This window comes from Balaenoptera borealis, assembly GCF_965194805.1.
Source record: "Balaenoptera borealis genome assembly, chromosome: 2".
In the NCBI taxonomy this organism is placed as follows: Eukaryota; Metazoa; Chordata; class Mammalia; order Artiodactyla; family Balaenopteridae; genus Balaenoptera; species Balaenoptera borealis.
The window spans coordinates 65,825,932-65,850,410 of record NC_138867.1 but is presented as its reverse complement, the minus strand read 5'-3'; the positions used below and the strand labels follow the sequence as shown (position 1 = coordinate 65,850,410).

Genomic DNA, 24,479 nt, shown 5'->3' with positions numbered 1-24,479 from the left:
AGAAAGAGCTCTGTGGGCAATAAACTTGGGTGCTATGCTATAGTCAGCACTATACAATAGAAGTATAATGTGCATCTTAAATGCAAGCCACACATGTAATTTTAAATTTGCTAGTGGCCGCATGGAAAAAAAAGGAAAGAGAAACAAGTGAAACTAATTTTAATAATACATTTTATCTGACCCAGGGTATCTAAAATATCCTTTCACCATCTGATCAAATAAAAAAAGAATTATTGAGATATTTTATGTTCTTTTTTTTTGGTACCAAGTCTTCAAATTCCAGAATGTTTAAGTGTAAATATTTATAGCACATCTCAATTCAGTCCAGCTACATTCTAAGTGCTTAAAAGCCACATAGGACTGGTGGCTACCATAATGGATAGGCAAGCTTTTTCTGTAAAGGGCCAGATAATAATTATTTTAGGCTTTGCAGGCCAAGAGGCAAAATGGAGGATATTGTGTAGGTACTGAAATAGCACCTTTTGCCTGGGTGGCCCATCCAGGGTGGTGAGCAGCTTTGCACCCAAGTGCCCTCAACTGGAAACATTTTCAAGCTGAAAACAACTGGCCCAAAGGGGGACAGGGACACTGCTGACACTGTAACCTGGATTCCAGTGAGCCCCCGTCTCCTTCTGAGTACCCAGGTCGTTGCCACTTGGACAGGTGGCTAGAACAGAAGAGACTCAGCAGCTGAGATTCCTAGACAGAGGTCCTACCATCCGGTGCCCTGCATTTGCCACAGCGAAGACCCCAACGTGTTGGCAACCAAAGTAGGCCAGAGGGGGAACAGAGGCCCAGGGGCGTGCCACAGCTTGGTCTCTGCAGCTCACTGTGCCAGCCTACCTTGGTTCTAGAATAGACTATCAAGTAAGGGAGAATTAACAAGGCCATTTGCATAGTAAAGATTCTGAGAAATCCTGTCATGAAGAAACCTGCTTCACTTTGGATAACTCAGCCTTCTCCCACACTTTTCTGGTGTGAATCCATTTTAACAAGTGATAAACACCAAGGCACACAAGTGGATATTTCTCATAACACATGGCTCTCTTTGAGAGATACTGCTCTGATCTAATTTTGAAAAGCCCTGTTTGATATCAGGAAAAATTCCTCACAGTAAACCTTATTAATAATAGAACCAAATTCCTAAGTTCTTTCTCAGGCTCCCATCTTTCCTTGTTCCATTTTCCACGAACACCATGCCAGATGGCCTTTTCAACTCTCCCCCGCCTCTCCCCTCCCCACACTGGTGTCCCTCCAAGTCTCTCCACAACTTACAAGCAAATGAGTGTGGTCTGCCCCATCTGCTTTTCTGGTCTTGCCCAAATGTTACTCCCAGCTTGAACCTAAATGTCCCAGCTTAAGCCAAAGTGAACTTAGCTCCTCCTTCCTCCTACCAGTTAAACTTGGTTCCTCTGTCAAGGACCAAGGACTTCAGATGTGCCTGCAACCCTCCCTGGCCACAAAGCCAGAAAGGTCTTCCTCGCCCCCTGAACACATACGGCCTTTAGTAAGCCTCACACATCCTCAGAGAACTCCTTCAAATACACCACCTACCCTACCCTCTAGACAGGCAACTTCAGGATCAGGGACTAGACCTGAAACTTCATTCATAGGCCTCAGTACAGTACTTTGCAGCAAATGCTCAAAACCTGCTTAGTGAAAAAAGGAAGGAATGAAGTGCCTGGGCTCTGATGCAGGGGGATCTGCCTTGTGAGCACATTCAGGCCTCCTAAAGACACCCGAGGTGAGAATATACATTCAAGCCTTCATGGGCAGAAAAGCCAATCTAACCCTTGTCCTGATTTATCATTTTACAGCATGAGTCACATCACTGTAACGCCCCAGTGCGAGTGAATTAATTCACTGGTCAAACTTCTATTTCCCTTTATGACACACTTTATCCTTTAAGTAATTGTTCTCTGAAGACAAATTTAATACATTGTAATTTTCCCACTGAAACTTTGTTTTAAAAAAGCACTTTTTAGAATGAGAAAGGAACTGTCTGGGATATCTCTTAAAGAGGACGTTAGTTACTAACGCACAAAAACACACACACACACACACACACACACACGTGCACTCACAAACTTCAGTAACAACAAATACAACTCTTGTTGTAAGAGTCTCTTTTCCATCTCAGCTGTACCACATGTACTGCTGAGACTGCCATTTAAGAGTCTAACCGTGTTTCGTAAATTTTTTCAAAGCTATCAGGAAGTACAGGTACCGTAATTTCCAAAGCAAATCATGACCTCATGACCTGAAAACCCAAATGCTTTCATGGGACCATAGAGATAGAATATTTTAGATCAAGATTGTCCTAGAAAACTTGGAACCCATGCTGTGATACCAATTAAGCCAAACAGTATGAACAATAACAAAAACAAGTCTTAATAAAATCTAAAATAGCAGGGACTTCCCTGGCGGTCCAGTGGTTAAGACTTCGCCTCCCAGTGCAGGGGATGCGGGTTCGATCCCTGGTCAGGGAGCTAATTTCCCACATGCCTTGCCGCCAAAAAACCAAATCATAAAACAGAAGCAATATTGTAACAAATTCAATAAAGACTTTAAAAATGGTCCACATCAAAAAAATCTTTTAAAAAAATGGAAGGTTTTCACTTTGTAACCAGTGTAAGTAAATAGTGTTGGTGTATTGGGACTACAGTAACACTACTGATATATAAAAACACAGCTCCAAAACTTTAAGTAACTTTTAGACAAATGTGCAGAAGAGATTAGAAAGTATCTAGGAAACACTTGGTTGGGTTTAACTCTGATGTCATGAGCAGCAATCCTGAGGAATTTGGGAACTGGGCGTGCAGGGGGTGTGGTGAGTGGACTCTCTGGAAGCATCCCACTTCACTAGCCAACAAGACTGCCAGGTGAAAAGGCAATGGATTTTCCTCCTTTATTCAATGTGACAGAGAGTCTCCAAACAAACTTGCCTTCCAGGACCCTAAAATAATCTTCAAATAAAATGTTTCATCTAGCAACCTAAATGTCCATCAATAGATGAATGGATAAAGAAGATGTGGTACATGTATACAATGGAATATTACTCAGCCATAAAAAAAGAATGAAATAATGCCAATTGCAGCAACATGGATGGACCTAGAGATTATCATATTAAGTGAAGTAAGTCAAAGAGAGAAAGACAAATATCATATGATATCACTTATTTGTGGAATCTAAAAAAATGATACAAATGAACTTATTTACAAAACAGAAATAGACTCACATACATAGAAGACAAATTTATGGTTACCAAATGGGATAGTGGGTGGAAAGGGGGCAGATAAATTAGGAGGTTGGGATTAACATATACACACTACTATATACCAAATAGGTAAATAACAATGACCTACTGTATAGCACTGGGAACTATACTCAATATCTTGTAATAACCTACAGTGGAAAAGAGTCTGAAAAAGAATATATATATATATATATATATATATATACATACACACACATATATAACTGAATCACTTTGCTATACACTTGAAACTAACACAACATTGTAAATTAACTATACCTCAATAAGAATAAATAAATTAATGTTTTGTCTAAACAACAAAACCAGAAAGCCCATTTATTTAAATTCACAGCAGTGTACAAGTTTTAAAATAAGGGACATAAGAAGATCAATGGCATTCTTTCAGAAGTTCTGTTTGGGGCCAAAATTATTCTCATTCTCATCAAAAGCCACAGGGAGAGGCATGATGGGGGTGGGCTGGTGGGACACCAGGAATATGAGAGATGTTCTCAGTGGAAAGGATAAGAATAAGCCCAAAGAGGCAAGGCAGCTGTTAGCAACATTAAAGGTAGGAAAGAATGAGTACCCTAACCAGGGAGGGTTTAATTGTTTTGTTTTGGTCTTTTTAAATCACAAAAGGTGAATAACACAATTCAATTTAAGGATGGGCTAGAATTATCAGTCAAATTTGCCCTTCTCTAAACACAATGGAAGAATATGAAAAATGAAGACTCACTGCCAAAAAAGTTGATAATTGTGTAGTTGTATGGAGAAGCAACATCTTGAATTTTAGTAATCAAAGATCGTGTGGCTTAGAGGGGTTGCAGGAAGAGATAACAACCAAGATAAGATTAGAGTTAAGCACTTCAAAAACCAAGCACGGAATTTTCCTCTTTCTCACATGGTCATGATATTCCCTATCCTTATATTTAATTATTATCAAAAGGTCAAAGGCCCACAGCATATGATACAATGTAGACATCCATATACCTCTATGCTCTTGCAGATAGACATAGAGCAGGGACTTCCCTGGTGGTCCAGTGGTTAAGAATCCATCTTGCAATGCAGGGGACACCGGTTCAATCCCTGCTCAGGGAACTAAGATCCCACACCGCAACTACTGAGCCCACGCACTCTGGAGTCCGTGCGCCACAACTAGAGAGAAGCCGGCGCACCGCAACAAAAGATCCCGCGTGCCACAATTAAGTCCCGACACAGCCAAAAATAAATTAATTAATTTTTAAAAATTTCTTTAAAAAAAACCACATAGAGCAAAGAGCACTGAAAACACAAACAAATGTCAAGTATCTTAGTCTGAAACCTCCCACTTTTCTTTGTGTCTATAATGCTATTATAAAATCAACATAAATTAGTAAAAGTTTATAGGAAAAGGATTCCCACATCAACCAAATATGCACATTGATAGGAAACACATTCTAATTTCAGAAAATGTAAAACATTATAATCCAAGTATACTTAAAATCAATGGAATATGGTAATTTTAGGCATTTCTACTTTATGCATTCACATGGAGCGCACTTATCATGATCCTAGGCACTCTAACTAATCATAACAAACACCCCCTAGGAAAAGTAAATCCCACCAAAAAGCATTCATAGGTCTATAGCTTTATTCCCCAAAATTAGACTACCATATTTGGCCATATTTGTTTCTGTATTTTACTCACAGATGAGATTGTACTTCCATTCCAGAAATTTACATTTTATGTTGGGTTTTTAACCGGTTACAAAACTACCTTGAAATGCAAGTGGGGCATTTATTAGAGAAAACAGCTTTTAATTAAGGTGGAGAAGTTGGGGAAAATACCCTTATGGTCAGCGTTAAAAGGCTGCCTATCACTTCCTGCTTTTTTGTTTGTTAATTTATTTGCATATGCCTCCACCTGCCCTGACAATTTTTTCACACATGTCATCCTGATGTTCACTGCAGCATTAATTACTATACCAAAGCAAAGCTTTATAATATTAAAACAACCTAAAGATCCAATAGCAGGAGAATGTTTACATCTGCGTGACAAAGAATGCTGCACAGTAATTTAAAATAATGTTTTCAAAGATATTTACTGGCAAACAAAATGTTCACAATGTTCAATTAAAAAATATCAAGATCCAAAACTCTACATACATAAAATATGATCTTGATTATGCTCCACTTTAAAAATGTCTATTTATTATATTCATACACTGAAAAAAAACTCTTGAAGGAAATTCTCCAACAATTCAATACATAATTTTTTCTGAGGCATGGGATTTCAGGAAATTTTAATTTTCTTATTTTTTAGTTCTCTGAGTTTCAAATTTTACACAAAAACATTACTCCTTTTTTGAGCGAAAGAATTTTATAATTCATTAATAAGTTTAATAATGTGCCTAAAAAGTTAGAAATTGTAAAGGAAACACAAGTAATATAGAGCCATTAAGAAATCAAATGGATAAAATATGTGAACACATTTTGAAAGCTAGTTACACACCTATATCATTATTTAATTTTTAATTAATAATAATAATTTAAATTTCTATTGCAACTTCATAAAAATACAAGATTAGATATTAGTTAATGCAGAGGTCTATTTGGGTTCATGAGCTAGTGTCTGAGACACTAGCAAGACAGTTTCAAGATCATAAACCTCAGACCTTTACACTCAATTATTTACAAACAAACAAGCTCTGTTTTTTATCCCTGACCAAATGTTCAAGAAATTATATAGTGCCTTAATTATTCTCTCAAAGAACTGGAATAAGAATGCAGGTATTTTGACTGGTATCCACTTAGGCTACAATGTTGCAAGAATAACCAATCACTTCTATATATAATTCATGGAATCAGAAAATATATACTATCTATATCCATTCACTGATGTCCTTTCTTTCCCCAGCTTTATTGAGATATAACTGACAAATAACATTGTGTAAGTTTAAAGTGTATGTGATGATTTGATATATTATATGTTGTGAAATGATTACCATGATAAGGTTAGCTAACAAACCCATCACTTCACATAGTAACCACTGTGTATGTGTGGTGTGTGTGTGCACATACACATGGTGAGAACATTTCAGATCTACTCTCACAGTTAATTTCAAGTATACAATACTGTATCGTATAGTCACCATGGTGTACTTTATTATTTTTTATTTATTTATTTATTTATTTATTTATTTATTTATTTATTTATTTTTGGCTGTGTTGGGTCTTCGTTGCTGCAGGCAGGCTTTCTCTAGTTGCCGCAAGCTGGGGCTACTCTTCGTTGCGGTGGCTTCTCTTGCTGCAGAGCACAGGCTCTAGAGCGCAGGCTCAGTAGTTGTGGCGCATGGGCTTAGTTGCTCCACAGCCTGTGGGATCTTCCTGGACCAGGGCTCGAACCCGTGTCCCCTGCATTGGCAGGTGGATTCTTAACCACTGTGCCACCAGGGAAGTCCCCATGGTGTACCTTAGATACCCAGAAACATTACTTTTATGAATTAAAAATTGCTTTAAAAATGTTCTGTTAAATTAGGAGGTTGGGATTAACATATACACGCTACTATATATAAAACAGATAACTAACAAGGACCTACAGTATAGGACAGGGAACTCTACTCAATATGCTGTAATAACATATATGGAAAAAGAATCTGAAAAGAATATATATATATTCAGTTTTATATATATATCTGATTCACTTTGCTGTACACCTAAAATTAACACAACATTGTAAATCAACTACACACTGATAACATTTTTTTTCAAAAGTTAGGAGGACAACCAACAAAAAATAATAATAATAAAAATAAAAATGTTCTGTTTACATGGCAATTTATGCCAAAAGGGAGAAAAATATGTAAGCTGTGGATTTATTTATCTTTCAGTATACATTTTAAACACTCTCTGTAAAAAATTGAACTTTTAAAGCACAAATACCAATTTAGCTACATTTTTCTTCAGAAAAAATTACCTATTAATCTCACTTTACTATATTTAATATGTATTACAGTCAGAAGGATTTATACAACAGAAAGTATCTAAATGACAAAGAAAATTTTCTTCACTGATTTATTTAGGTAATATTCTCCTGCACTTAGTAAAAGTAATCTTCCAACTATTTCTTGAGGAATTTGTCATCCACTAAATATTCTCCATAGAACTTAAGAACCTTGGGCTCACAAAGATGCCAACAAACTAGGCAGAGAAGCCATCTGGTTCTCAAAATGGATAAAATGAACAGAACACACACCTGCAGTAAGCAAACTTTCAATTAATTTGCTGTTTAAACAGCCCTCAGTTAAATGAAAAAATATAATTGTAAAGAATTTAAAAGTAATATTCTTGTAGCATTTTAGTTTACAAAACACTTTTCATATAGATTACCTCAATTAATTTAATATTCCCACTTTCTGGGCTTCCCTGGTGGCGCAGTGGTTGAGAATCTGCCTGCCAATGCAGGGGACACGGGTTCGAGCCCTGGTCTGGGAGGATCCCACATGCCGCGGAGCAACTGGGCCCGTGAGCCACAACTACTGAGCCTGCGCGTCTGGAGCCTGTGCTCTGCAACAAGAGAGGCTGCAATGGTGAGAGGCCCGCGCACCGCGATGAAGAGTGGCCCCCGCTTGCCACAACGAGAGAAAGCCCTCGCACAGAAACGAAGACCCAACACAGCCATAAATAAATTAATTAATTAAAAAAAAAATGTTAAAAAAAAAAATATTCCCACTTTCTTTACAAGGTAGGAATTATCATGCCCATTTTCCAGATGAGGAAACGGTTAAGCCTCAGAATCCATACATTGTTAAAGGTGAATCTAGAACTTGAACTCGGGAACTTCACCTCAATGTACTGGGCATTCTGTACCGTTTAACCAGATGGCATGCCATTGCATCTTCAGCGCTGTAAGACAAGGGCATGGCAGGAGAACAGGAAGAAGGATGGTCTCAGCTCAAACTGGCATGCGGAAAATGAACTTGGATAATAACGTTCACAGAGGAAATTACAGCTAAGACACTAGAATCACAAGATGCTACGGTTCAACCATTTGACTGCACAATTCCAGAGACAACAGGTGAAACTTGCCAGCAAAACAAATTCAAGAAGATACTCTGGCCTGGAACACAAAGACTGAGTACATATAAATGCCTTCTCCTTTGCTCACATTGACATTGATGGCACAAGTTGCAAGTACCATTCTTAGTTGCCTAAATGTTTCAGACAACAGTATTTGCTACTCTGGGTCAGGAGAGACTACAATCCAGTTAGACCTTGTGGCCAAAAAGCAGTAGCATAAATCAAAGCACTGAGGATGTGGACTCACTTCAAAACATAAGCGATCTTATCAGAGTCAAGAGACACAGCATAGGCAAGGTCAGAAATGGCAGGGAGCGCTATGTCTTCTACATCTTCAACACTGGGCCCCTCAAGGTGCTAAGCAGACACCAAGAAGGAAGCCTGTGCTAGAAATCAGCAGCAAGGGAGAAAGACAGGGATGCTTTGGAAACAGACTGACCTGCTCCCCAACACCCCACTCTCCACCACATCAGCACAGGGCCAAGCATATAGAGATTACAGAGGCTACATAAACTGGTTCAAATGCTTCCCTTGGATAAATATGGGCCCATAGCTTTGCTTGTTGACATATAACATATATAACATATATAACATATAGTTTCCTTGGGTGGAAACTATAACTTACTTTATGGGCTTTATGAACGTGGCCAGATCAGACTGAGAAGTTTTCCACCTAAACTGCAAATGTACCAAGGCAGAGAAGAATGAGACTGAAGACAAAAACTTTTCCCTCCTGGTTATATATTCCTAGCTCCTCGTTGAGGACCAAGATCAACAAATGCTAAGTCACTAAACTAGGCTCTATTAACCAAGTTTGCCACTTAGTTAAATTTTTCCCTGGGAGAATTACTAAACCACTAAAGCCTCAGTATTCTTATCTGTAAAATAAAGAGGATACCGTTATCTCGGGATGGTTGTGAAGATTAAATGAGATAATATATGTAAAGTGCTTGGCTCTTTAACCCCAAATCAGCATTTAATGGTAACTCTTACAATTGTATAATACAAAACAATATTCATAAAATACTAACAAATTAGTATCTTAAATAAAATAGTCTAATTTTACTTTGTTTTACTTTCCAAGAAAAAAGGGCTAACTTATGCCTGGAGAAAGATGACTGCTTTAAATTAAACACTCATCAACTAAGATAGATAGATAGATAGATAGATAGATATAGATAGACAAGTATACATACACATACAGTTAGATAGATGGTAGACAGACATCAGGTATGAGAAGACAATCTAAAAGTTTAAACTAAATCTACTATGTTAGGAATAAAATGGGACTTACACTGCGGTACCCTCAAAATATACACCTCACCACTCCGTAGTGGGATAAAGATAAAAATCTTTATTTTTATCCCACTTTATCCCACTTTTTTTATCTCTGTAAAAAAATCTTATGACTACAAAATGAATTTTTTGCTTCATTTTCTTCAAAAACACCATATTCAAAGATGTTCTGAATTAAATTGATAAAATAAGGGTTAGTTGTGATTTGACTTCTTAGTATTTTATCATTACTGAATTAGAAGTAATTAACAGATAAATTTCCAGAAAAAAGAAACAAGATAACTTTTCCACTGCTTTGAAAGGAGTTTCACTCATTTTTAGACTCACTATTAAAACTCATTTCTAAGTGGTAATGACCAGGTAGCTTGTTACAGACCCTCACCTACCACTCCAACACACACACACTAAGAACAATTAGAAAAGCTGCACACAACACACACACAAACACACACACATACACACACAAAATAATCCATTTGAAAGCATCAGTGAGCTAACACAGCAGCCAGGACCTTGTTAAGGTCTAAGGTGTCTAAGGAGTAAAGACACCTTAGAGAAGGGAAGTCAACTAGTGGGTCTGACAGTCTTTGAAGTTGTTCCACTCAAGGAATTTGCCAATTTCTAAGTAGTACAGAGCCAAGAGGCTAAGAGACCAGGCAGAAAGCTGCAATTAAGAGGCTGGAAATCAGCACTGAGTTTTTGGCAGTCCCATGGGGCTTGGAAGAGACCAAGGAGGAAGGGTTTATGTAAACACCCAGAATTCCTGGTACAACCTTGGAAAGGCTATACTTCAGAAATTAGGAAAAACTGGAATAGTGTTCTCACAAACCTGAAACCTAACTTTCATCAGCTCATTCTCAGAATGGATTAGTGTAAATTACCCCACATTAATGCCTGCAAGAAAGCAAAAGTAAATCCTCTCTGAAGGAAAACACATCACGCAAAGCCTCAAATTACCGCTTTGATTTTTCACACACAATGTCCACCATCCAAACAAAATTACAAGGCATGCAGGTGACCATTAGCTTACAGCTGAGTCCTTGTCAAAACTGACCCATAGAGGTCTTGTAACTCTCCAGCCTGAAATTCCCATTTTTGGATGAATCAGCTCAGACTCAAGAACTAACAAGGTAGGAACGGCTAAAACCTTGTTGGTTCAATGGAAAAGGTATATTCAAGAATGTAGCTGGTCTGGCCCCAGAAGCACCTCAGCTTTACATTTTAAAAAGTAGCAAGTATCTCTCTGTGGGGAACTTTATCTGCTCTGCTACCTGAGGCAAAGCCACTGACTCAGTAGGGTCCTTGATTCACAGAAATTCCCTAAATATCTGGGCCCGGTTCACTGATGGTTTGGCTAAGCTGAAACCCAATGGTATCCATTGGGGTGCTGTGGCAAGTCAGCCTCAGTGTCAGCTATGCAGAAGAAAAAGCAGACGTAGTTGCTCCAGTCAGAGGGTAGGGCTCAGGCTTTTGAGCTGGTGCCAGTGGCAGAGCTGTTTGGTCTGCCACTTGGAAAACTATAGACTGTAAGATTAAAGAGATTCTTCTTTGGAAACACGACCCTGGGAACGATCCATGTCTGCTGACTGAGCTGTACGGATCAGTCACGTAGATGTCCACAGGAAGGCCTGTGGAATCAAGGGCTGTGGAATCAACTGGAATCAAGCTGCGCTGGAGCCTGACTCTGTTTCTAATGTTTTTATTTATTTATTTATTTTTGGCTGCGTTGGGTCTTCCTTGCTGTGCGCGGGCTTTCTCTAGTTGCAGAGAGCTGGGGCCACTCCTCATTGCAGTGCGCGGGCTTCTCATTGCCGTGGCTTATCTTGTTGCCGAGCAGGGACTCTAGGCATGCAGGTTTCAGCAGTTGTGGCTCGGGGGCTCCAGAGCACAGGCTCTGGAGAAGGCTACCACTGCAGGGCAGACTTGTGACGCCTGCCAAAAGTTGACCATTTGTCTCACAATGGGAGAGGCCAGGTCACAAGGGGTGCAACCCCTTCCCACTCCTGGTAGATTGGCTACACCAGACATTCAAAGCCCTCTCAGGACTAGCAATGCTACCTCACCAACTGTTGATACTTTTTTAGGTTACTGGTTAGCTGTTTCCAGTCACACCACTGTGGCCCTTGAAACTAATCTGTATACTCAACAATGGACTGACTGTCCAACCCTTTCTCCCTCATTCCCTCCTGGCCCATATACTTTAGTAAGGCAGTTTGATCAGTGAGTGCAGGTATTCCAAGAAAGGGGTCATCCCTTCTTGGCCACTTCCTGGGTAATGATCAGGACAAAAGGGGAAGAATTATAGGGCATTATACAGATATATTTTGAAAACTGAGGATTCTGTCTTGACCAGCGCTGGGCATGATGCATTTTTCTTTCCCTAACAGCACCCCCAGGCCAGCCTAGATGACACAACCTACAGGTGGCAGCAGAGCTGAAAGGGGGTGTCAGGGATTCAAGCTTAACTCTGGTTAAGTTTTATAAAAGTACCTTGTCCCTCTTGCACCTGACCCTTCCAGATGAAAGGTGTAGGTGTGAGTTGGGGATGACTGGAAACAAAGTGAAGTTAGAGCTTCTGAAACGGGACACCCAGTTTTGTGAATAACACTGCTATGAAAATTCTTGTACAAGTCTTTGGTGCATATACATCTATGCATCTCTAGAGGAAGAGCAACAACCCAACACTTGGGGAGGGAACACCTCAGACCCTAGAAGGTATGAGGGAGAAAAGAACATTATGATTTTTTGTCTTTTTGAATTGCCCCTGGAGCTTTCCTCCAAAGGGAAAACATCCTGGTGTGGCAGTCCAAAGCTGCTGCAAGTGCATTCTGTTTTACTTACTGCTGCATCTTTTGTGATGCACCTGATTGCTTTGACCACAGAGCAGCAAGGGAAGGCCCCAGCTCCTGCACCTTCTACACAAAGCACCTCCGGATACTGTCCCCATCCCCATTCATTTCATGGGCAGAAAAATGCCACAAAGAAAAAGACAGATAGTTTATACAACATTAAAGTTTTAAACTTCTCTTCATCAAATGACACTTGTAAGAAAGTAGAAAGGCAAACCAGAGTAGGAGAAAATATTTCCAACACATATAACTGACAAAGGACTCGTGTCTTCATATATACTAGGATGAACAAGATGATGTTCAATTATTTTTGACATTCAAAAATGGCAATTCATAGAGTTTAACTTAATATTTTAAAACTCCTACAAATCAATAAGACAACTCAATTTAAAAAAAAATGGGCAAAAGGTTGAACAAGCACTTCAAAACAGAGAACAATCAAACGGTCAAGAAATACCTGAGGGACTTCCCTGGTGGCACAGTGGTTAAGAGTCCGCCTGCCAATGTAGGGGACACGGGTTCGAGCCCTGGTCCAGGAAGATCCCACATGCCACAGAGCAACTAAGCTCGTGCGCCACTACTGAGCTTGCGCTCTAGAGCCCACAAGCCACAACTACTGAGCCCGCGTGCCACAACTACTGAAGCCTGCACACCTAGAGCCTGTGCTCCGCAACAAGAGAAGCCACCGCAGTGAGAAGCCCTCACACCACCACGAAGAGTAGCCCCGGCTTGCAGCAACTGGAGAAAGCCCGCGTGCAGCAATGAAGACCCAACACAGCCAAAAATAAATAAATAAATAAATAAATAAATAAATTAGTAAAAGAAATACCTGAAAAAGTGTTCAACCTAATTATCAGAGAAATGAAAATGAAAACCAAAATGAGATACTGCTACACACCCAGTAGAATGCTTAAAACTAAAAAGACTGGTAATACCAAGTATTAGCAAGAATGTAGAGCAATTGGAATTCTTATACACTGCTAGCGTGAACATAAATTGATATACCTAGCTCGGAAAACTGTTTAGCAGTAATTACTGAAGTTGAATATAAGTAAGTCCTATGAACCAACAAGTTCATTCCTGGGTATATACCGAACAGAAATGTATACATGTATGTGCACAAAATATCTGTACAAGAATTTCCATAGCCATATTATCTGTAATAGCTTCAATCTGGAAACCATCCAAGTGTTCCATCAACAGTAGAAAGAGAATGGATAAAGAAACTGTTGTATACTCATCCAGTGGAATACTACAAAGAAACTGAAAAGGAATGAATCACAACACCCAAAGACATCAATGAATCTCACAGATACGATGTTGAGGGAAAGAAGTCTGACACAGAAGAGTACTTACTGCATGAGTCAATGACAAAGTTCAAAAACAGGCAAAAGCAATCCATGATGTTAGAAGTAAGGATGGTGGTTACCCATGGGTAGGAGCATTGAAGAGGAATAGACATGAGGTTAGTTTCTGGAGGGCTGATCATGTCAATGGCTTGATCTGGATGCTGCTTACAAAAATATATTCACTTTGTGAGAATTCAGGAAGCAGCACACTTATGATTTGTGCACTTTTCTATATGTATGCTATACTTTGAAAAATATGCTTAAGTTATTGTTAAAAGAACAACATTCAAATAATTTTTAATATTCAAGTATTAAGAAAGTAAAGAGAAATTATGAACATGAACCCTTAGCAACACAGGAGGCCTATCAGGACCAGAGGACAGAAACTGTCTTACTGGAAAGATCTTATTGATAAGGTAAGGATGTACAGCTACTACTGAAGGAAAAGAAGGTGGCTTAAATGCATAAATATTAGTTGGTGAAAATAATATTTACTAGCTTGATGAATACACTGGACATGTCAATAATAATGTCTCTCACACCCACCAAACTTTCCATGAAAATCCCTCACCCACATTCCCTGCTGTTTGACAGCCAATTTATGGACAGGTCAGAGATCAATGGTCTTGTCTAGCCCCCAAAATGTGAACTGAGTCAATCAGATTCTCTCTCACGGAAAGACGAGCTTGAATATACTGAGTGAACAAGAGGTGCTGCAGTGAGAAGTGAAGCAGTAAAAGCAGAGAGAAAGGGGCCACAATATGTTGAGTCAGTATCACGAGGGGCACAGCAGCCTGAAGGAGGGGAAGCAGAAATTATGAGAAAACAGAAGCAGTAAGGAACCAAAGAGGCATAAACACACTGAAAAACATGTCAGCCAGTACCAATGTCCGAAGCACAGCTAGGTCACAATAAAGGTGGAGCGGTACTCGCCCTTATATTGCCCTACAATATTCCCACTGTCCCCCACCACACACAGAGGTGCCCATTATTCAAGACAACTTGAGTTCATATCTCTCCCTTGCAATCAAAAGAGCCTAAGGCAAATAATCATGTGACAGAGACCAACTCACCCTAGAAAAGCTTAGCAACACTAGAGAAAGCAAACTGCACACTTGATTAATGAAACCTTAGTAATTGCCTTAAAATAGCATTGCCTACTGTTGGGTCTCAGAACCGATTCTGAAAGATGGATGAAACACTGATTTACGGATGACATCCTGATTGTTGCAAAACTATGCAAAATACTGAGTGATGAGAAGCATTAATGGCATCAGAGGAGAAAGCACTCACTCAACTCTAAACAAAACTCTTTCAGCTGCTGGAAGAGTTTGGTAAATGGACTTCAGTAAAGAAAAGAAGATCCCTCAGTAACAGAGCCACCAATAATTTAATTTCTTCTAGAGTGTGGTCAAATCATGAAAATACCTTTACACCATGATCATGGTTAAAAACTGATTTCAAATTTTTCTTTAGGATTTAACATGCCGGAACTTATTTAAAAGCTAATTCTACTACCTTTATGTCTTCACAACTACTGTCTCAAGCTTTCTCCCTTAAATGATATCAAAGAAACAAAAAGATGATGACAATTACAGTAACACACATTAAAAGAGAAACACATTACAAACTATTTCCCGGATCGTTCTTTTCAGAGCTACACCTAGTACAATCTTCAGCGCCAAACAAGAGCTATGCCAAAAACCAAAAACTTCCTTATTTACAAGCGAAATAATGATGTCTGGGATTTGCTTTAAAATAGTCGAACAACAACAACAAAAAAGGCATGTGTGGAGAAAAACAGAGATAACAAGAAAGCAGAAAGCTGAAGATTGTTGAAGCTGGACGATGAGTATATTGGTGTTCCCTAAACTGTTCTATTTTGTCTGTGTTAAATTAAAAGTATTTTTTAAAGAGGAAGGAAGGAAAAAAACACCTAAGTGACCCTAGTAATGAAAGCAACAAGAAGAAAATCAAAAAAGAATTATATTAGAAAGGGAGTAATAAAAACACCAGCTGACAAATGTGCTATGTATGTGCTGGGCCCTGTGTTGAGAGCTTGGCATGGACTGTTGCCTATGAGTCTCCCAACAACTGGATGATGTAGGTACTATCGTGATCCCCATCACAGGCAGGGGTCCAGGCTTAGAAAGCGAAATTGCTCATCATGTATCTGGTAAGCAGCTGAGTGGAGACTGAAACCTCCGCGGTTTAACTCCTGAATGGAACCATACACAATACTACCATCTGACCTGGAAAGTGATATTTTTAAAGTTAAAAGAAAGCAAATTCATGCTGGATATGAGTGGCCTCCTATTCCTATGCATCACTGACATTATCTCGTTATGACTCCTTCTGTAAAGAGTTATGACGCTCCACAGTGAGCCTTAGGCCAGGCTATTACCTCCCCATTCCCACATTTCTAACCCAGGAAACCTCCTAGCTTTCCAGTCGTCCCTCTACTTGACAGCACTAACCCTCCTGTTTACATTAGTCACACAAATGGCATGAGTTCATAAATACAGTTCGGGAAATGAATCAGGCATTGTCTACATTAAATCAGAAAATGACAAAACAAAACATTTTAGGAATCTGAGAAGAATGCAAATACCAGTAACCAGGGTCCCTCAGATCCCTGCTGTTTCCACCATCATCGGTCTCAGCAATGTCACAATGGTAAGTATGGGAAGAGCTAATAAAAGAAATTATGGCCTACATTTAAAAAAATGAAGCACTAAAGGGTCAATAAATTTTATTTTTAAGCATAGCTTTTCTTAAGGTTGTTTTATTTGTATCTTCTCAGATCTTATGAGAATTCTATTTTTCATTGACTTACTGTACTCTGATGCTGTAACTTATACACCCCTCCCCAACTTTCTCATTTCTTCCTTTACAGTTCAAAAAGAAAAGAAATATTATTTAAATAAACACAGATCAACTCAAACTTGGTTTTTTTTTTCTGCCCTCTCCCTAAAAGTATATTTGAAGCATTTTGTATTCACTATGAGGAGTTTTAAGAAAAATGATTTGAATCTTCATTTTTCGTGAATCATAAGTTTTTCCAGTACTAGTAAAAAGTAAAAGTGTGAGAACATGTGCTTTCTGCATCCTTGTTCCACTTTATGATACCAATGTTTTCTCAAGTAAAAGAAAAAGGAAAACTTGCTGCTGTTTGGTTTTTTCCCCCCCAAATATACATACAATCATATTTGAATTCCTTAGGCAAAAATGGTAAAATATACCCTTTGGTGGAGCCAAAATAATGTATTTCTAACTTCACAATCAGCTAATATTTGAAAATTTCACCAACTGAAATGTAATGAATAATTTTGGAATAATGGTCAATTTTTAGAATAATGGCCAAATATTATACAGTAACCAAACATTTACCATAGTGCTATATTGATACCTACAAATATCGTTTCTAGTTTTGTTTCAATATTAACTAAGATTTTACTATACATGGTCTTGAATTAAGATAAACTAATTTCAGAGAGGAATTTATACAGTGATTAACTTAAAATCATTAGTCCTGTAAAATAAAGCACCCCAAATTGTACACCGATTGGATTTACAACTCATGTCTTGAAATACATGTCTTAATGATACAAATAAAAACCTATAAACTCCAATATATATAACTGTATAACAAATGTTTAATATTTAATGATGGAAGATAAACTCAATAAACATACACACAACATACACACACAGATATACACACATATCCCTTTCTTGTAGGACAAATAAACAGGCATAAAAACATAAAGCTACTTTAAAGTTGTGAAAATTAGGATTTCAGACCTGAGTGAATCCATATTATTTGTCAATATGGCTTATTTCATTACAAAATAATCTTAAATACTAGTTTTTCCTATTCTACAAAATCAAAATTATACTGACGTAGCATGCATATTTATTGAAAAATATGGACAAGGTCAACTAAAAAGTATAATCTGCATTAAACAAACAGCAATAACAACAACTGCTTTAACAAACTACTACTATTTGCTTGCTAAAACCAGAAACATTTGGTTATCATACATGCTTTAGGACTTATCATCCAATGAAAGAAAAATATCTCTATTTTTTAATTCCTGAAAGAAAGGAAAAAATTTGTTATCACACTACAAATATTTTCCACCATTTAGTAGTGCATTTAGCGCTCACTTATTAAAACCCACAGAAAAATACTTGTCACAATAAAAATTCATTTTTATGTACATCTGTCACATCAAAGATAGACTTTTCTATGTAGAATTCTTAACGATAAGTACAATAATATAAATAGTAAGGTTTAGTGTAGTCAAAATTAAAAGAACTATATTTTTCTAATCCATAGATTATTTTTCTTCATTTAAATCTAAATTGGAAGAATGATTACAAAATTCAAGTGATAAATCATTTCTTTCCTAATTACATTTTAAAACGTTTTACAAGGTTTAACAAATACTTTTATTCCATTTGCCCTTTATTTGTGTTCAATAAGCAAACACTGAAAAGGAAACGCTGAGTTTGTTATTATACTTCAATTAAACCACATGAACTGGAACAAAAACCCATCATCCACGCTCCCCACCCTCTACAAATATTTCAGGGTTTGCATGCCGCTCTGCCTAATTTGATAAAATGATTAAAATCTTCTGCTTGTGGACAAGTTTGGAAGGCTAAAATGACTGGCTAGAAATGAGGTGACAGGGGAAATCACATAACCCTTAATCCCTTTAAAATTAAATCAACATGTTTAATTCAGCACTAATATGACAAGTATCTACTATTTAAACCTCCAGAACTAAGGAGATATTCCACCCTCACCACGCCCCCCCCCCCCCCCCACCGAAACAACTGAAATCAGGCTGAATAGACCACTTAACATTCCCAGGAAAATAAGAGTAAAGATGGCTTTGTTCCTATGTCTCTCCTGCTAGCAGGCAATACAGATACAACCACTTAAACAGATCAGGCTAATTGGGATGTGTATTTTCACCCTCAGAGCAAATATTTTTAAAGATTCCTTACTGAAGTAAACGAATGCCATGTAAAACTGTTTAAACATAAATCTCATTTTTCTTTGAAAATGTAATGGTCTGCAATTGTATTTCTCAAGAATCGAACCTGTCCTGTAAATGGTTTTTAAGGGGAAATAAGAATAAACAAAACAGTGATTCACATACTACAACCCCAGCCCCCTATTCCACCCAAATTTGAAATTTCTTGAAGCTCAGTGGATTTAAATAGTCTCCTTAGTAAGGCACTCTTCAAGATTATTCAACCTTCATACCTAGAGCTGGACTTTGGTCATCTCCTAAAACTCTTGAAGCCTCAGTCTTATCATAGGTAAAAATGAAAGAACATTACCAGTCTCCAAGAGCTGAAGTGAGGTTCAAGTTAGATTTAATAATGGAAAATAACACTGAGCTTGGCACATAGAAGGTACTTACTACATGCAAATTCCCTTCCTCCTTAAACACCTTCACCTGGAACAAAAGGTAAGTTTTTCATTTTCCATAAATGGAGCTCTTTTAGAAAGAAGTACTAACAACGCACATTTTCTAGAAAATGAATATCACTTAAAATTTTCCATAACTGAACACATTTTGATTATATCACCATAACTATCCCTAAGAAATAGCTGCTATAGAAGGTTGATAAGAGAGCCTTGCAATCTCCCAAGGACCTACCAAAGTGAAATCTTGGGACACTATTGAGAAAATGGAGCAATGTAAATATTCCTTCAACCTATGCACATTTGGAAAGTGAAAAATACCTTTCTTTTTTCTTCTTAACTGGAAACAGTTTAAGATAAAATGATGAAAGAAAGGAAGGAAGGAAGGAAGGAGGGAGGGAGGCAGGGAAGGAGGAGAGGGAGGGAGGGAGGAAAGATGGAAGGAAAGAAGAAAAAAAGGAAAAAACCTTAATTTTCTTTTGTCAACCAACTTACTTTGAATTATTATTTAGAAGAAGCAAACCAATGAATGTTTTCTTCTTATAACTTATCACAGTTAATTCGAATTTTTAAATTATTTGAAGGAGAAGTAGAATTTAAACTGGCAAGAATGATTAGAGGCATTTTATAGCAAGAATTACATCAACTGTCACTGTCATTACAATGTGTCGCCCTCCAATGAGAATGATAAGAACGTCTTTGTCTCAAGCAGTCATGTTTCTATAGTTTTGCACATCTGCTGACTGGATTTATCAGAATATCCACTTCAATCACCTGCTTGGCCTTAACTACTCAGATGCAATGTTTATTACAGAGACTGATAATCTTTAAATCTTGTGAAATTGTCTTTCACATCCTGTGCACAGCAAAAAGCTCACACTCTCTGTTATAATCTTAGAAATAGGAGATGTTATTATTGGAAGATAACTCAGAAATCATCCTAGCCAAACTCTTAATTTTTATTAACACATCTGAAAACAGATTTCATAAATAGAAAAAACAGAGGAAATGTTAAAAGATTTGCCTTTAAGAAGTCACACAGAAATGGTGGAGGAAGCCCATTCTGCCTCTCTAAGTCCCGTTTCAAGCCCTAACCTTCAAGTATGTTTATGGGGTTGATGGAGACATATATGTGGAAAGTTCCAGAAGCATACTTGGAGAAGCAGACCTTGACAGGATCCCTGCTCAGTGCCTCACATCCACCCTCTACCTCACCAGTTTCACAGGTCCACCATGTCTAGGTGCCTGAGATGAAGTGAGCACGTTAGCAATACAAATTAACTGAAAGAGAACCAACTGCATAAACTGTAGATTTAAGGTAAACTTTTTTTTTGTTTCTTATCTTTGCAGTTTCTTCTTCATTCTTCAAACACACCCAGACAGACAGTGTTACACAAAAAATATCAGTCTGCTAAGCCAACCCACAGAAGCATGTCCAACACAAGACAAACTGACAGATTTCCCAATCCAACTCCTAATCCATTTTGGAGTGCTTGCTTCTCTACATCTCAGTTCTACTACAAACACCAAAGGTTCTAATTTCTAACCTCGAAGAGATGTATAAATGATGGAGAAATACTCATAACTTATATGATGATAAACAGAGAAAAAAATTCTTAATAAGGGGACCTTTTTAGGACTTCCATTAGAAAGTGGCAGGAGAGTCAAACTATTTGGAGGTTACATTTCTTTATAAAGTATGGTTTAAAGAAAATTGTCCTGAAGATGAGAGTCTGGATATTCTCCAAGTAGAAAAATCTTGGTTTTCATGTGTTAACAGGTCAGACAACCATGATAAGGTGCAACAGGTAACAACGCCCCACTCCCAGCTCATAACAAAAGTGGCTATCTCCTTATATTATTATAAACACAAAGAGAAAATATTATTTGTAATTGAGTCAATGATGTATCTTCAGAATAATTTCAAGTACCCTATTTTAGTAAAGACATAATAACACTTTAAAAACCTACTGGTTTTTGCTCCCATGGGCCTTGGAACACATGCCTTAAAAAAACAAACAAACAAACAAACAAAAAAAACTCACCAATGGAAAAGAAAAAAAAAGAATAGATCCTGAAAAAAATCTCTACCTATTTCCTCAAAACCCCTCCTCCTGCTCTCAGTTTAATTTCTAAAATGCCTGACTTGAATTTAAACTTATATTTCCAGTATCTATATCTACAAAATTGGAAATCAGTTTTTCAAAGAACTCTCAACATGCCCTCAAAAACCAAAGGGAATATTTTTAAATTTTCAGATGTAGAAGTGTTATACCAAGTTTAATCAGTTAAGTCTGAATGATTTATAGTGAAACCAAAGTGAAAAAAATCAAACTTCTGGTTGATCTACTTTTAGCTCCTCTTAATTTTACACATTGTTTTATGAGCCCCCAGGGGTTATGTAGGCATCTTACTCATCTTTCCATCGCTAGCGCCTCTCACAGCCGCCCTCGGGGATTTGCAGTAGAAGCTGTTTGGCCTGACTTACATGGAAAATTAAGCTGCTAAAAATTTTTATGCAACAACAAAGACCATCAGCCTCTTTTTTTCAAGGTGGAGATCTAGAAGCAAAGTGAGAACATTTGGGAGCATAAAATTAGTCTGCTTTAACTTTAATAAGAAATGGTGATTGAAAAAAATACAAATTTCGCACTTGCAGGAATGGGAGGCGGGGGGCGGGAGTTACTAAATCTGGAGGGTTTTTTCCTCCCTAAGTGCAAAACATAGCAAAACTAATAAAATTATGACCCAGAATAAAAAGGTCACGTTCATTTTCGAAGCATTCATTTAAAAGTATACAGAAGCGTTCTTTAAAAATGCCCGCATATTTACACATAGCAGGAATGTGGCTACCAAATATTAATCCTGAGGGAAACGGATACACATTTACCTTCATAATTAGACACAGCAGGCCAAATGTTAAAGTAAACTGCCATAAACCACAAAGACAGATTGAAAGTGACCAACAGAAAGTGCCCGTCCGTCCTGGGAGCCCCCCCGCTTGTTCCCTGCACAGCCACTGATCAAACATCTGCAGGCAAAGAAACCTACACTCACTAGCCGGGTGACGGAGAAACCAAACTTTTCCAAATAAGTTAGTTCCGTCTTGCCAATCTAAATCCAACAGGTGTCAACACACGTCGCCACACTAAGTCCTTCCGAACAAGGTGTAGAGAAGCAATGTAAGGTTAGCAAGGAAGCTGCAACGACCCGACAGCTTTCAGGGTCTCGGAAAATATAAAGCCGAGCCCCTATTCCAACAGATCACAAGGAGATGGAGGACAGGGCGGGGATGGAGATGGGGAGGCGGAGGAGGGGAGCTGTCCTGCCACAGACGCCGCAGGGGAATCTCGAATCTCGGAGGGTGGTCCCAGTGTCGGATCGGGCCCTCGACCTCTGGGCTTAGAAAAAGTGGGCATTGCCGCGGCCGCAGGCAGGGAGACGGGGAGGGGATGGCGCGTAGTACCTGCTTATCCAGAGCGTCCCGGGCGCCGCCCGGCCCGGCCCCGGCCCTGGGCGGCGCGAGTGCCCGCTCGCAGCTGCAGCCCTCCAGGAGGTACATGCCCGCCGGGCGGCAGCTCTGCTCGCCCTCAAAGTAGAAGAGCACATTCTGGTAGAGGGCGAACCACTTTTCGTGCCAGCGGCTCGCCTCGGTTGCCTTCTTGCTCAGGAAGCCGCGCTTGGTGCCCTCTTTGCGGGCTAGGAAGGCCAGGTACAGGGCGTGCCCCTCGTTGTAGCGCACGCTCTTCTGCATGGTGAGGGCGCTGGGGGCTCACCCCTGCCTCGCGGCCATCTCCCGCCGGCTCGTCCGAAGGCGCGCCCGCTCGGCTCCCGACGGCGGAGGACTCTCCCTTTCCGGGCGCCGCGCACAGGGCACGCCGTCGGCCTCCCGGGCGCGGCGCGGCGCGGCGCGGCGCGGCGCGGCGCGGCGCGGCGCGGGTCTGAGGGGCGCCGGGCCGTGGCCGGGGCACGTTGTCTTCCGCCACCGCCGCCCTCCCGGCCGAGCGAAGCCCCCGGAGCCCCCGACGCCCGCGTGGAGAGTGGCCCCCCGAGGGCGGCCGGCCGGCCGTTGCTTTGCCCAAAGTTGCGGGAGCCCGAGCCCCCGCGGCGGGCTGGGGCGGCGCGCCGCGCCGCAGCCTGTGGAGGACTGTCCTCGGGCAACTCGCTCCGGGAGACAGAAGGTAAAACGTCACGTGGGAGATCAGCTGTAATCGGCTTGGAGACCGATTTAAAGGGCAAAGTCGGCGCGGCGGCGGTGACGGCGGCGCAGCCCGCTTAACCGCGGCGCGCGTCCCTCCCTCGCCCCCCGGCCAGGCCGCTGCCTCTGCTCCGGCCGCGAAGGGGCGGTTCGCGCAGAGGTGGAGGCGTGCGGCGACCGCACACACCCGCTCACACGCGCGCTCGATCGCACGCGCACACACACACATACACACAAGTATGTAGACTCACAAACACAGGCAAATGCACACTCACAGGGTGCGCACAGTCCCAACACAAACGCTTGCGTTTGCACAATTACACACTCACGCATACAAACAGGAACACACAAATACACAGTCACAGACACCACACACTCCAAAACACACAAATATATTCGCACAAATACACACAACGCAATACTCAGCACACAGAAAATTATGCGCTCACATATATACAAGTAACACCCACAACGTGCATTCCTACACACAAAAATACAAACCCATTTACAAATACACACGTAGGCAACCACACACATGCACACACTGACACGCTCACCCAAACACACATTTACACACACAAATCATACACTCATCCACACGTTCAGCCAAACTCACGCACACAATATAGACACATGCACACTTTTACACTCATACACACACCCATACAAACTGCACACAAATACCCATACACAACACGTTTATATTCGCACACTCATGGTCATACACTCACACAAATGATCATATACAGACACATACATGAACACACACACATGAACACACAAATGCGCCCATTCACTCCAAAGTACACACAAATAACATTCATACACAAGCACTCACAAACATACAAATACACATTCATGCAAATTCATACACTTCCACAAACCCACTGACACATACAACACACTCACACTCATCCACGACTGTGTTTCCGTGGCAGTGAGTGGAGTCACAGGATGGCTTTGCATAACGGGCAACCTTGACTTTCCCACCTGTACTTGCACTGCTGTATTTAAAACTCAAGGTGAG

The 24,479-nt window shown here is 39.8% G+C and overlaps 1 protein-coding gene across 5 annotated transcripts in view; it reads right to left on the bottom strand.

The window, feature by feature from the left end:
• Nucleotides 1-23,009, bottom strand: part of RASGRF2 (Ras protein specific guanine nucleotide releasing factor 2) — a 230,134-nt gene extending 207,125 nt beyond the window's left edge. For all 5 annotated transcript variants that reach the window (XM_082375417.1, XM_082375418.1, XM_082375421.1 and 2 more), the window contains exon 1: nucleotides 22,721-23,009. In XM_082375417.1, the coding sequence (XP_082231543.1) occupies nucleotides 22,721-23,008 (288 nt within the window). In that variant the 5' untranslated portion in view covers nucleotide 23,009. The remainder of the gene's footprint in view (nucleotides 1-22,720) is intronic.
• Nucleotides 23,010-24,479: the final 1,470 nt, after the last annotated feature.